General features: G+C 40.4%; 1 protein-coding gene across 8 annotated transcripts in view; it reads right to left on the bottom strand.

Moving 5' to 3' along the window:
• PHF3 (PHD finger protein 3) overlaps positions 1-12,067 on the bottom strand; it is a 49,607-nt gene extending 37,540 nt beyond the window's left edge. For 4 of the 8 annotated variants that reach the window (XM_038131828.1, XM_038131825.1, XM_038131829.1 and 1 more), the window contains exon 1: positions 10,813-11,037. Coding sequence is in view for 2 of the 8 variants with exons in the window: in XM_038131822.1 (XP_037987750.1) it covers positions 933-1,201; positions 11,498-11,625 (397 nt within the window). In the remaining 6 variants the exon portion in view is untranslated. Of the gene's footprint in view, positions 1-932; positions 1,202-10,812; positions 11,038-11,497 lie in introns of those variants that run through there. The other 4 variants (XM_038131822.1, XM_038131823.1, XM_038131830.1 and 1 more) reach the window with 4 other exon arrangements.
• Between the last annotated feature and the right edge of the window lie 1,014 nt (positions 12,068-13,081).

The following is a 13,081-nucleotide window of genomic DNA, read 5'->3' as shown; positions in this document are numbered from 1 at the left end:
TTACAGTTTCCCACTATGTAATACCACCTAACTTAGTGAGGGTGAAAATTTAGTCTATTAGTAACAGCAAAATACATATTATATAAGGAAATTATAAAGATTTTCAGAAACAGTTCAAAGAACTTACTCAATGAAATTAAATATTGATATAATCATGTAACAGCATTAATCTACAACACTTCTAGTAATGAAGCTAAAAAATTATGCTTTTTAAACTTCTAGTCAAGTAAAAAACACTACTAAGAATTGGGTATATTTTTGTCTCTAGCATCAAATTCAGTATAATTATTCCAACTCTTCATAAATACTAATAATTTTAGGGATTGGATCATCTCTTTTTTTATCTTTTAAAATTACTCAATAAATCCTGATATTATTTTTTTTAAAACCTTGCTCTAAATTGTTCCCGAATCAGGTATTCCAAACGGTAAAAAAAGAATTTTATTATCATTCCAGGGTCTTGAAGCCAACCAAAGCAAAACACACAGAATCCAGAACCAGCTCAGTACCAAAAGGCCTAGCACTAACAGAATAACTCTGAGGTCAGAGCAGTAATTTGTACAACTCTCCTTATCCTATTGCTAATCCAGAAATATGGGGGTTTTTAAGCCAACCTTAAAACCAAAGTTTTTAAGTGACTTCAGTTATCAGGCACAGTACCTACACTAAACAAATCTTGACTTTCATTGGGAGTAGCTGACAGACAAAGCCTAGGCTATTTCTGATCCATGTAAGGAGCTTTCCTCTATTATTACACTACAAAATTAAAAAGACCTGCACACAGTTTACATGCCAGGCATGTATGAAGTGCATTGAAAAAGGGCAGCAAGGCGACAGAAATCCCAACTTATTATTTCTATGTTATGAAAAAGGGTTGGTACTAGAGAGAAACTGTATTTTAAACTGTAATCTTAAAAAATTGTAAGATTTACCTGTAGTACAAGGCATCTGGAAATTGGGGTCATTGCTATCCAAAACAGGCAAAGAGAACTGGGCACTTGCAGATCCTAGCATAGGATCCTTATCGCTGAGCATGTTCTTCAGCGAATCCTCTAAGACATTTTGACTTGTACTAAAATCCTCACAGACTTCATTCTCCAGGTTGGATTCTAGAAATAGGGCATCATCTAATTGTTCAGTAGGAATTAAATGGTTAAATGTATCAACTATATCCATGAAGACTCCTGTGTGTCTTTCAGCCCTATAGAAAGACAAGAAAAATACCATAAGAAAAAAAGCTACAAATTGTAAAACACCTAAGACACCAGCAAATTTTTGGCTGTTGTGTTTTATAAAGAATGCTTAAGGTATTTAAGAATTATAGAAACAAAAAAATTTGCTTACAGCTTAGTATGGCCCACTACATAACTAAAAATCAATTCCCTAATTATTTTTTAAAAAAATTCCATGCTAATCTCCTCTATCAGCATCCGAATGCTGACACTTCTACAGAGTGGGAATAACAAAGGTAACTAAACAGCTTCTTTCTAAAATTTATTTAAATCTTAACCAGCCCAAGCAGGTAGGACACCAGAGGAGGAAAATATCAAGAACAAGTGAACCTGGAGACAGCAGTACTGTGAGCATGACTTTCTTCTTTTTGAACATACAAATGTGAGGTCAGCTTCTACTCAGCTTCCAGCTGAGAAGGTTCCAGAGCCTGCCATACTACTGGTACATATGGCAGGTATAATATGGTGTACTACTGAGAAGAACTGTATTTCTGTTCAAAGAGCAACTACCAGGTACTTCATAGCAAGTTAGTATTTTAAAACAGCAAGGTTTTATTGCTGTTATTTTTCATTGATTAATACAATCAATAAAATTACATAAATTTTATACAAAAATCTGATCTTAATCAAGTACATGAGAATTCTGAGCTGGCATCAAAAGGAGGAGCCTTTCGAAACTTCAATTTTGAAGAAGTTTAGGTGAACTTCTAGAAGTCTACCTAAGGAATTGTATACAAGACAGCAACTGCATTTTAGAAGCAATTCTTTATTTTCTTGATCTTCTTTGCAATGCAGCAGAAGTGCAACTACTGAAGCAAAGACTTAACTAATAAGTATGTATAACTGAACATGGAAACTAAAAATGGAAAAAAGTCAGCAATACACTTCCTTGAAGTTTTGCTTTAGCATATCCTCGAAGTGGAGAAAGATAACTATAATAAATATGATCAGACAGGTACGAAAATGGAGTAGTACAGTACTGCCTGGCTTAATTCAGCATACAGGCTAGTCTGAAAGGCCGGGTTCTGGTGCGCAAGGCTGTTAAAGCTTTTGGAAAAAGCAAAAGGACACAAATACTTTCCTGCTCCTTCTTTCATCATTCTCCACTCACGAGACAATTATTTTTTTAGAATGAACACACTAATTAAAGGAAAATGACAAGTGAGAATTGGAGTTTGTGGTGCTTGAATTACTTTCTAGATGGCTATTCCAGCAACCTGCCACAAATAAATCCAGTACTTACTCATGTTTAATAGAACATTAAGCGTGCTTCCTTAGACACATTAACGGGGCATTGCTGTTTTAGCTATCAACTAGGAATATCCTAGCCAGATACATGTAAGGGCTATTCTACAATTTCAACCTTATTTGAGCATTCAATTTCACAAATTTACAAAAACTACAGGTTTTAACACAAACGGTGTTTCATTTTGTTCGGGTGGGGTTTCTTAGGTTTTGGGGTTTTGTTGGGTTTTGGGTAGTTGGGGTTTTATTTTCAAACATGACAGTCTTTCTTCCTTCTTCCATACATCAGGTCAGAAGAAAGCAATGGTCAGGTATAGAACTGTGTCTCTACAGAGCATGGTATCTTTCAAATTTCTACACACTAACCACAACAAAGCTGTCTAATACACAAGATCCTACTGACCAAGCAGCCAGAAAGAAGGAAAGTTTGGCTAAATCACATGCATTTAGTAAAGAGATAACAGACTTCAGAAGCAAGTCGTAATTTGAAAGCAGTCTCATAAAAAAAAATTGACTGTTTTTATTAAGCAACGCAGTGCATCTACATATACACCACACCAACTAGCACCTATAACAGCCAACATGGTTTCTGAAGTACCAAATCTGGCAACAAATGAAGAAGCAAACTAATGGAGTAAGTACTATGCTGCACTGTATAATCTGTTTTTATTATTATACCACGTAGTTACAACAATCTGATACTACACTACTTGTAGGATACCCTACAAGAGATGCAGTGGCTCAAAGTAAGAAAATAATTACAAATACCCCAATACAGTACTTTAAAGTACCTTCCTGTAATGACAGACTTTTTCATATTAGCATTACATGAGCACAAGAGTAACAGACGCAGGATAAATCTCTTTAGGATAAAATTATGGTGAACCCTGACATTAACAAGTGTCAGTGACACTGCAATAGAACACCTACATATTGTGAGAATGCAAGAAAGTGTTTGCATCCAACATTAAAAAGTGGCAAAGGCTTTGAAGACACAATAACATATCCCAAGCTTTTTTTCTGGATAGGAGAACATTTATATATTTGTTACTCAAATATTGTGGTTCCCAAAGCAGTGATGACCACTTCATAAAAAGCAATGTTAAGAAGCAAAGCTCTTGCTACAAAAATCCCTGACAGAAATGAACTTGTCTTCAGCGATGTGATGAAGAAAAAGATACCCACAGTTTTTTTAAGACTACCATGCAGCCATTCAGAACACTAAAAGCACTGAGAACTAACTGTCAAAGCAGCTATACATGCAGTGGCCACAAACACCTTCAGCGAGACCGAAGTAGCTAGCAAAGAAAATTCAAGAGGAATTTTACTGAAAACTTTATTCCTAGAGCATGAGTCCATGATGAAGTATAAGTTCTACCCAAATTTTGCATCAAAAACTCAGGGGCCTTGCATAAAAATACTACTACCACAAAATCTAATCTTAAAGAACTTGTTCTACCATTTTTAAAATACAAAGTTTATGCCAGCAAAATATCTAAAATCAAAATTTTGCTTTACCTAGTTCAAAAAACTACTCTGTGATTATTTTCATAATTGGTACACTACCAAGCTATTTTAAAATAAGTTATTTCTAACATTACTAGATTACCTGTCATAAGAAGTGTAAAATTTGTGAGACTGAGGATGAAAGATAAACTTCCTTAGATAGACAGCTGTTAAAAACAGTTGCTGCAAGAAAAAAAAAAATCTTCCCCTGCACAATACATTCAATGTATGGATTTAGAATGGTTTATTTTGCATTTGAAACACTTTGAACATCAGGAAAAATAGCCAGAGGTACAGGTAAAATCACAGTTAAGATTTTCATGCTCACTTATTTCCAAAGATAATCCTAACCCCTCAAAGGAAGAATGTGTTACTTCACTGGAACACAGCTGTGTCCTCCCCTCGAACCCTGGTGGCCAGTGCCTCGGCAAGGCTCCCAGCAGACGCGTACATACCAAGCGCACTCCCATCGCACAGCAATTCACAAGGGCTTTCCCGCTGGGTAGCTAATCAGACAGAATATGAATATGAAAAGTATTATGCACACAAAACCAGTGAGGAGTGTTCATAAATGAGGCGAAGGAGCAAGTCCTAGTCAGGCTCTGTTAAACTTCTCCCACCCACTGGCTCCTGGAGCATCAGAGCACGTACTGAGACTGTTACAGCGCAGCAACTTACAGGAGGAGTCTGGCTAAAAGAAGAGCTCACCATCAAGAAAAGCCTGAAGTATAGAGAGCATTTTCCTCAGTTCACTGAATACATTTCTCTTACACCTTCAAAAATTATTTATTTCTATCAGCCCCTCCACTGCAAAAACAGAAGCAACAATTACAGAAGTAACATTGCAACAATTAAAAAGTAACTCACCAACCAATATCTGTCATTAAGTGATCCAACACTATAAACAACCCTGTTAGAAAGCACTACAGTGAAATATGACTTCTGGAATTTCCTCCACATTATGTTTACCATAAAATTTCTTCATGCTCTCAACATTGTTTCCTTCTACAGTCTGAGTCTTTCAGTTTAAAATAAATAATTTCTTCCACTGTTGAATTAAATTTATTATGCCAGGTATGCCATAATATTGCCTCAAATCCCAACAAATCTGGTATGAAATAAACACGCTGTATAATCTGCCACAGCAGATTTTTATCTTCTCCCCCTATACCACATTTTCATTACATCTTTAACACTCCTACATAACTTTTTAAAATTAAAAGTTAAATAGTCAGAATGATCACTTGCTAAGAAAAGAAACTCAGATCTCAAACAAGCATATCTTCCAAACTAATCTTAGAAGGGAAGGAAGAATAGAAACTGGACAAGAGATGTTGTACATCTTTAAGCTTTTTCACTGCTTAGTTTGTCTATGAAAGAGGCAAAGAATAACTTCAGTTCCTGTTATATTATTTTCTTAATCACAACAGAGAAAAATAATTTAGTGGAGATCTCCAACTGCATCTTTCTATTATCTTATCTAAAATCCACCTCAGGCAGGGGTGATCACAATCTGTATTTACCACTAAGCATTCCTTGTGTTTTTCAGCTGACAGACAGCCAAGCATACTCTTGACTGCATTTTAAACTAAGTCTCCCTTAAACAGCAGCATGTTAAAGTTTAATTTTTCAACTACATATTTGGATATATGTTAGATACATTTGTCTTGATATTTTTTCCTTATTTTCCTTTACATTCATTTTGTTCATTTTTTTACAGTACTCACACATCATTTATTTTACAAAGCAAATTGTTAGGCTTCACTGTAATTACTCTCTTTCCTTCCCTCTCTGGCCAGGGGGTGAGTTTATTGTATCAGTTTACCTTTTAAACTTGACTTTCATATTTTAGCTTATATTTTAAAGTTAGTAATACAAAACAGAAGTTTATGTATGTTTAATAATTGTCAATTTAAAAATAAATCTGGTTTATGAAAGTCCTCAGAAGTTGGACTTAAAAAAAACATTTCTACAAAGCAATTTTATCAAAAAAGAATTGCCTGAATTAGGAACAAAGATAGGCAAAAACCTGAGGAAATTTAAAGAAGGAAAGAAAAAAACCAACCTTACACTGCTTATTTAGAATATTCAGAATCCTAGATGTTGAATAGCCTATCTACTTTATTGACATGCATGAATAAGTGAGTCTGAAACTGCTGAAGATAGCACAGCAATACTACAATTCCTTCCATCGCCTCAAAGTACTTTTTTGAATAGTGTCTGTCACTTCCAATTCGCTGAATCTGTCTAGTGCTTTTAAAAGCTTTTGTACATCTAGTTATTGACTGCACTATGTGGGAGACATTGCAACATTCAAAATACAAGACCTGGTCTCTGGACCTTGTGCTTATGCACACCAAATGACCAACAGCAAGCACTAGTTGCTAACAACTCTAATAGACTCCATTAAAAAGATCCATATTATATTTATTTCTCAAGTAGTAAACTCTGGAAGGAGACTAAAAGAAAGGAACAAGCTATTTGGATGACTATCACCTTAGATGTCAAAACAAATGGGAAAATCTGACTCAGCACTGTTACAGAAGAATCAGTAAGTAACAAAAACTGACAAAAACTTTTCATCAAAAGAGGGGAACTGCATCTTAATTAGCATGCAATTAGGTAGTAACACAAGCAGCTTAAAAAAAAAAAAAAAAAACAACCTTGCTCACGCTGTGTAGTGACTACTGAACCCAAAAGGGACCCAGGGTATGAAATGTCTACCTTTGTTCACAGGAGCTGTGATGTCAGACCACCCCATGGGCTCACTGATACCTTGACACTTAAAACCCACCTACCAAACTGTTACTTCAAAGCCCTGATGCATGTTTTACTACCATCCTCCTCCTTCCTCCTACACAAACTTTAAAGTTTAAGCTCTCAAGTATCTAATTGAAAATTAAGGCTAAGTTGCCATGTGTCCATGTTGCCATGCTTTAGGCACCAGAAGCTGCATGCATTATGGATATTACAGCATCAAAAGCCAGAACAGAGACCCACGTCTTCTGTAGCAAGAGATTTTATCCAATAGCGTTCACAGCCCAAACACATCATGGGATTAAAGAGAAAAATCAATATCAGACAGTGCATCAGAGGCAGCATCAGTAACAAGATATCAACTTGACAACTTTTTGGTGAGTTTACAACACTCACACCAATGTGCTTTCTACTCTGGTTTATTTTGGCTCAAATCCCATCATCTGGGGCAGTCTCCAACAATTAAATTAACTCACAAAATATTTCTGACAGAACAAGCAATGTTCATATGAGAATATGAACAGCCATCTAGCCACAAAAACATGTCTGGAATGGTTAAAAGAAGATTTCAGCATTCTTTGTCAAAAAAAAAAAAAAGGCAGATGTAACACTTGTATAGAATATGGTTTACTTAGCTTTAATCTTTGGGCATCATCAAATTTGACCTTCCTCGTTCACTTATCTGCCAAAAACCAGGACACTAGCAAAAACCTGCCTAACAGGAACATGTATGCAAATAGGTTTATCTGAATCATCAATACTGATGTAAAGGAGGGCCAGGTACACTTTGCTGACAAACTAATACACTGAAACATCTACCCATTAGGTATCCATACAACACCTGTTCCCTTGTGTAAATCCCCTACTTATTATTTATTAATTTAATCCCTCATTTAAAATTTAAGATCTACCTTTTAATGGCATCAAAACAAAGCCCCGCTAAAGACTAAAAAACAAGAAATGTAAATCTGAGCATTTCGTTAATTTTAAGAAGCTCTTCTATACTATCTTTCTGTTTACCTCACTCTGAAATCTTCAGACATCAACTGACACAAACCCCTTGCTACTAAAATCTCAACAGACATAATAATAATCATCTCCCAAAATCTATCTAGAATCTAAAGTTATGTGCTGCTCCCCTCAATGACAGGGCAGATATCTTACTACTTGCTATCATGGTATTTAAGAGAGCAGATAGCTCAAGATACTTGCTTTGTTAAACCTTCCCTACTCATAACTCATTCACCAGTCATAACTGTACATCACTGTGTACCTCAGTGAACAGAAAAGTAAATTAAAAATATTATTTAATTAGAAGACAAAGAAATGCAGAAAGAATAGAGAAACCTTTTCTTAATCATAAAATATCAAATTGTATCATTGAAAATCATCTTAACAGTTATGTTAAAAAAAAATACCTCTCTCACCCTTACTTCATAACTTGAAGAGGCACACAGTGCTGCACTAAAAGTTGTGTTACGTCAAAAAACACCTTCACAATGTGAAATGTGGAGTATGTAAATGTAAAAGGCAAATTTTTTACATTGTGAAACATTAAGTACTACATGTTCCTTCGCTAGACTGTCCCAACAATGAATACTCCTGAATACCACAAAAATTAGTTATAATCAAAGACCATAAATAATTTTATGAGTCTCTCCATTGCTGTATATACCTTGGGAATTAGCAAGTTCGCTACCAAGAGATATTTCACTGAAAATAAAAAGATGAGGAGAGATTGTATTTCTACCACTACTGCTATTCTCTTGAACTCTTCCAACCTCAGGTTTCTCAATACTTGTTTCAAGTATTTTCAGCTGGAACATAGTAAAAAATGCTGAACTGTGTAGCAGGTTACACTGATTATTTGTCAGTCACCGGAGCGAATATTTTCATTTGCAATACCTTTCGCATTTGTTGGTGTCTCATAAAGATTCACTTGGAAACATTTATTAGAATTAGGGTTTGTTTGTTGGCATTTTTATTAGCAATAGTTAAAAGCTTAATGGCTAAGCCTTGAGAAGTTTTTCATAGAAATATGCCATCCATCATGTAGCTATATTGACACCACCCAATAAGCTGTCTGTATCTTTCACTTTCTGCTTTTATAAAATGAACTCTCATACCCCAATTCAGTGAACTGTATTACTGCTACCAGCATTACCTTCCAAAAATATGCCCTTACTATAAAAAAAGCTTCCAATATAATATGGCTCTCCCCTTAAAGCTTGTATTTAGCAATATTTAGGTTGACTACAAAAAATTAATGGAAAAAAATTAAAATAACAACTGAAGAAATTCATCAGCTCAACTCTGAGCACAACACAAGTAGCAGAGGTAAGCCTCTTTTTAAGAAAGAGGTTGTAGAAATACAGTGGATTAGAATTTTTAGAGTTTCTGTTTTCCATAAAGCACCTTACCACTGTGTTGAATTACCTCAGCTAATATGCTGAATTAAATCTAGCCAACATGGTTTGTAGTTAGGTACCCTTTCAGTTTGCAAATGTAAAAGGCACATAAAAACTGAATGACTGAGTAACAGGCAAGAATAGCTGAAAAAAAAATATAGGTATTCACAACTCCACATTTATATGCATAATCTTTAAACCCAACTACAGAAATTAGAAGCAGAAGCTGCTTGTTACGGAATAAAAAAGAGTTTCACTGCAGGACATGCACTAAGTGTAAACAGAAGTGGAATTGCCCCAAGAAATATAAAACCCCATGTTTTCAAGGCTCCCTTACACTGTGTCCCAAACCACAACAGATTAATTTATTAAGCAAAACAAACCATGAATTAGTGGTGCTAAAGAGATGCCATATGTTTACCATCCTTACATTTAATCCTAAAATATTTCCACTGTTTAGTGATGCTAATATTCATTTTGATAAAAGCAAATGCATAGAAATTGCATAATGAATTAACAACTACATAAAAGACACCACAACTACAATTTGCATGGTATAGCTGCTGTCACCTCCCTATTCCTTCCTTTCCTTACTGGTTTTTACGCTTCACTCCATAGGCTATTTTTACTACTTTAAACTATGCCGCAGAGTGCTCTTCATCCAAACGCTCCCCGCACGGCTCTAACAGGTCTCCCTTGTGCACACTATACAGAATGAACAATCACAATCACATGAACGACGCCTCTTCTAAAGCCTGAAAGTTGTTACGTGCATCCCAGTAGCAAGCAATAAATGCACTGTCCCAGAAACAGCACCTCATCCCAGATTAGGATCTGGAAATACCACCAGGCCACTGAATCCCACAGCACTGCTGATGACCACATTTTCTCCTGCACTTCCTACAGTGGGTACTATACACAGGAGTTGAACACTGAAATTGTTGGTGATGCTAAGTTTAAAAGACGGGAGGAGGCGCCCGGAACAGGTCAGACCAAGAGCAACAAGAGCAAGGTCTAAATTGGTGATTGTTTCTCTCGTTAATAGAGGACAAGACATCGGCGGCTCAAAGGGTAAGAAGAGACAAACGTAGAAGGATCGACACGTAGCAACTGCAGGGCAGGGAAGGCGGTGCGGGAGAGCTCTCGGCAGCAACACGACTCCGGGCAAGGAGCCTGCGGCAGGGTCCCGCACGGACCGGCGGGAGCGGCCGCCGCAGGCAGCGAGGCCGGGCCAGAGCGCCATGTCAGGTGGCCGGGCCCGGCCGGCCCGGGGCCCGCGGGCTGCAGCCTCCGCAACCACCGCGCCGGGGCCGCGGGGCCGCACCTGGGCAGAGCGGGGCGGGCGGGGAGCACCCCCGGGGAGCGCCGCCGGGGCCCGCGGCCGGACCGCAGGTCGCCTGCGCACAAGAGCCAGCGGTGGCGCCGCCTCCGCGCACAGCCCGTGCCGCGGCCCCGCGGTGGAAGCAGCCGCGTCCCGCCGGGCCGCCCCTCGCCACCCGGCCGGGCCTGGCCAGCACAGGCCGCGGCTCTGCCGCCGCAGGCCCGGCCCAGCCCTGCCCGGCCCGGAGAAGGCTGGGGGAGGCCGCGCAGCACAGCGGGGTCCTCCACTCCCGCTCCTGCCCTCCCCGCCTGCCCCGTCGCTGCCGCAGCCCGCAAAAACTCACCCGCTCCGCCGCCCAGCGCTGCCCCGCGGCCGCGGGGGAAGGGACGCGGCGGCCGCGCCAAAGGGAGGGACGGACGCAGGCGCGCGCAGCTCCGCGGGGGCGCGCGCGGGCTGCCCCCGCCCAGGTGGTCGCGCCCGGCTCGGCCCGGCCCGGTGGTGGCCGCGTGCCCGCTGCCCGCCGGTGCGCGCCCCCGCGGCGTCCGGCGCGCCGGCCCGGCCGCTCACGTGACGGCGCTGTTGGAGGGAAGGGGTGGGGGCGGGCGGGAGCGCGCGCGCTGCGCAGGCGCCGGGCGGGAGGGGTCGGGGGTGGGGCAGGGCCGCGGGCCCCTGGGCCGGGCTGGGACTGAGGTGCGCCGGCGGCCCCGCTGGACAGGCTCCGGAGGGGTCCCCTCAGCGGAACCCGCCCTCGTGGCCGGGCCGGGGCTGTCCCCGGTACCCTCGCTGGAGTCGGAGGCCGCAATACGCAAGGCGCCCGGTGCAAGCCGCGGTCCCGGCCGTGCGCCTGACGGGCGTGCCTGGGCCCAGGGGAAGGCGGATGGAGGGCGGCCGGGAGGCTCCGCGGGTTTTCCCGCAAGACCCTGGCTGAAGACACACATGGTGTGACTAGTGCGTGTGTGATGATGTGGCCTTTTGTCTTCGGAGAGCAGCTGCCACCCCCCTCCTCGGTGCAGCCCGCATTATACAACCTGCTTGTTAATCTGTCCTGTGCGCCGTCGGCCCAGGGCAGATTCCTGCAGCTCCCGATGTGCCAGGCTCTTCGGTTCCTACATGTTGGACAGAAAAGCCTCCGCAGTCGGTCGTCCTGGGCAGACATGTCTCATGCTGCCTGTTGGTGCAGGCGCGTTTTCGCCTTCTCTTTTCCTGGTAACAGTTTGTGTACGCGCCTTGCAGGACCTGTGGCGCACATTCGCACGAATCGACACTTAAGGGGGCTGTCGCGGTGTGCGTTTGTGGACATCAGAACCTGGAGTAATTTGGTCTCCACGTAATGTTACCAAAGAGCGGGACTGTCTTTCCTAATTTGTGTTACAGCATTAGCTGAATGCAGCGTTCGTTATGCTGCTTTCAGTTGTGATGGTTGGCATGAAGTGCAGTGTAGGCTAGTTCTAGCATATACCAAGTTTCAGCACCTCCAAAAGAGAAACTGATTTTTAATATTTCTAAAAATCGAATTTAGAATTACCTTATGTATTACTATATTAACAACTGCCTTTACATATTCCTAGTATTTTGTAATGAAATACAAACGTGGTGTAAGGACAAAAAAATTTGATTGTGTTTCCTTTAGTTTCCTATTTTTCAGTTCTGAGTCTTTGAGATTATATTCTCTAGGGCTTTCTGTGGTGCCATGAAGGCTGAAATACATTGAATGCTTCTCTTGCTGCCATCACACTACGAAAAGAAGCATCAAACTGAAGGCATAGTAACACAGCAATATTTACAGGCAATACACAAGGTATTTCCAACAGAACAGTTCTGAAGTGGAGCAGTTTTAACCTATGCAGCATTTTTTTTTCTCTCTGCCCTTCCAGAGCTAGTTATGCACATAACCACTAGTTGGTTTTCTCCAGTTTTCTTCCTATACTTTCCCTGTTTCAGAAGGTCTTTCCAAAGCAAGCATCCTAAAAAAAAAAAAAAAAAAAAAAAAAAAAAAAAAAATCTGAATTCTTATGATGGTGTAGAACTGAGCTACTCAGTTGGTTGCACTAATTTCTTCAAAGGCTTTTTAGGCATGGCGCTTTCAAAAAGGTGCTAACCCTCTAAAATACTGTTGATATTATACAAAGAAATTAAATTACTTTCTGAAGCAAAATTCAGTTAAGCAGAATTTGCATTGCACAAATTTTCCAGCATTCAGCCCTTTTGATTTCATTTCTTTTGACACAAGCAGCAGGCTTGTGCTGGTAATCTGATCATTGTTCATTGCTCTATTCAGTTTTTTCTTTACACTGTCAAAAGTCACATAACTCCAGTGACCCATCTCAGTTTGAGTATGTGCACTTTTCTTTTGCCATGGCCATACTGTGCCACTCCATTTATGTAATGAACTTGAACATCTGAAGCACTTGTGTTGCAGTTCAGCATAAAAAAAGAGCACCCCAATAGCAAATTTCATAGGTATTACAGAGGCCTTTGTGTACAGTGACGCACCAGGTGTACACAATTGCAACTGTGCCCTCTGCTCTCTTCCCCAGCAATATTTTATCATGTAATTCCTTTATACACGAGCTACTTGGTAGTAGTCCAGATCTGGCAAGTTGTTTCCATTG

The sequence above is a fragment of the Motacilla alba genome, chromosome 3 (assembly GCF_015832195.1).
Source record: "Motacilla alba alba isolate MOTALB_02 chromosome 3, Motacilla_alba_V1.0_pri, whole genome shotgun sequence".
Taxonomy (NCBI): Eukaryota; Metazoa; Chordata; class Aves; order Passeriformes; family Motacillidae; genus Motacilla; species Motacilla alba.
This window is presented reverse-complemented; position numbering and strand designations above follow the sequence as displayed.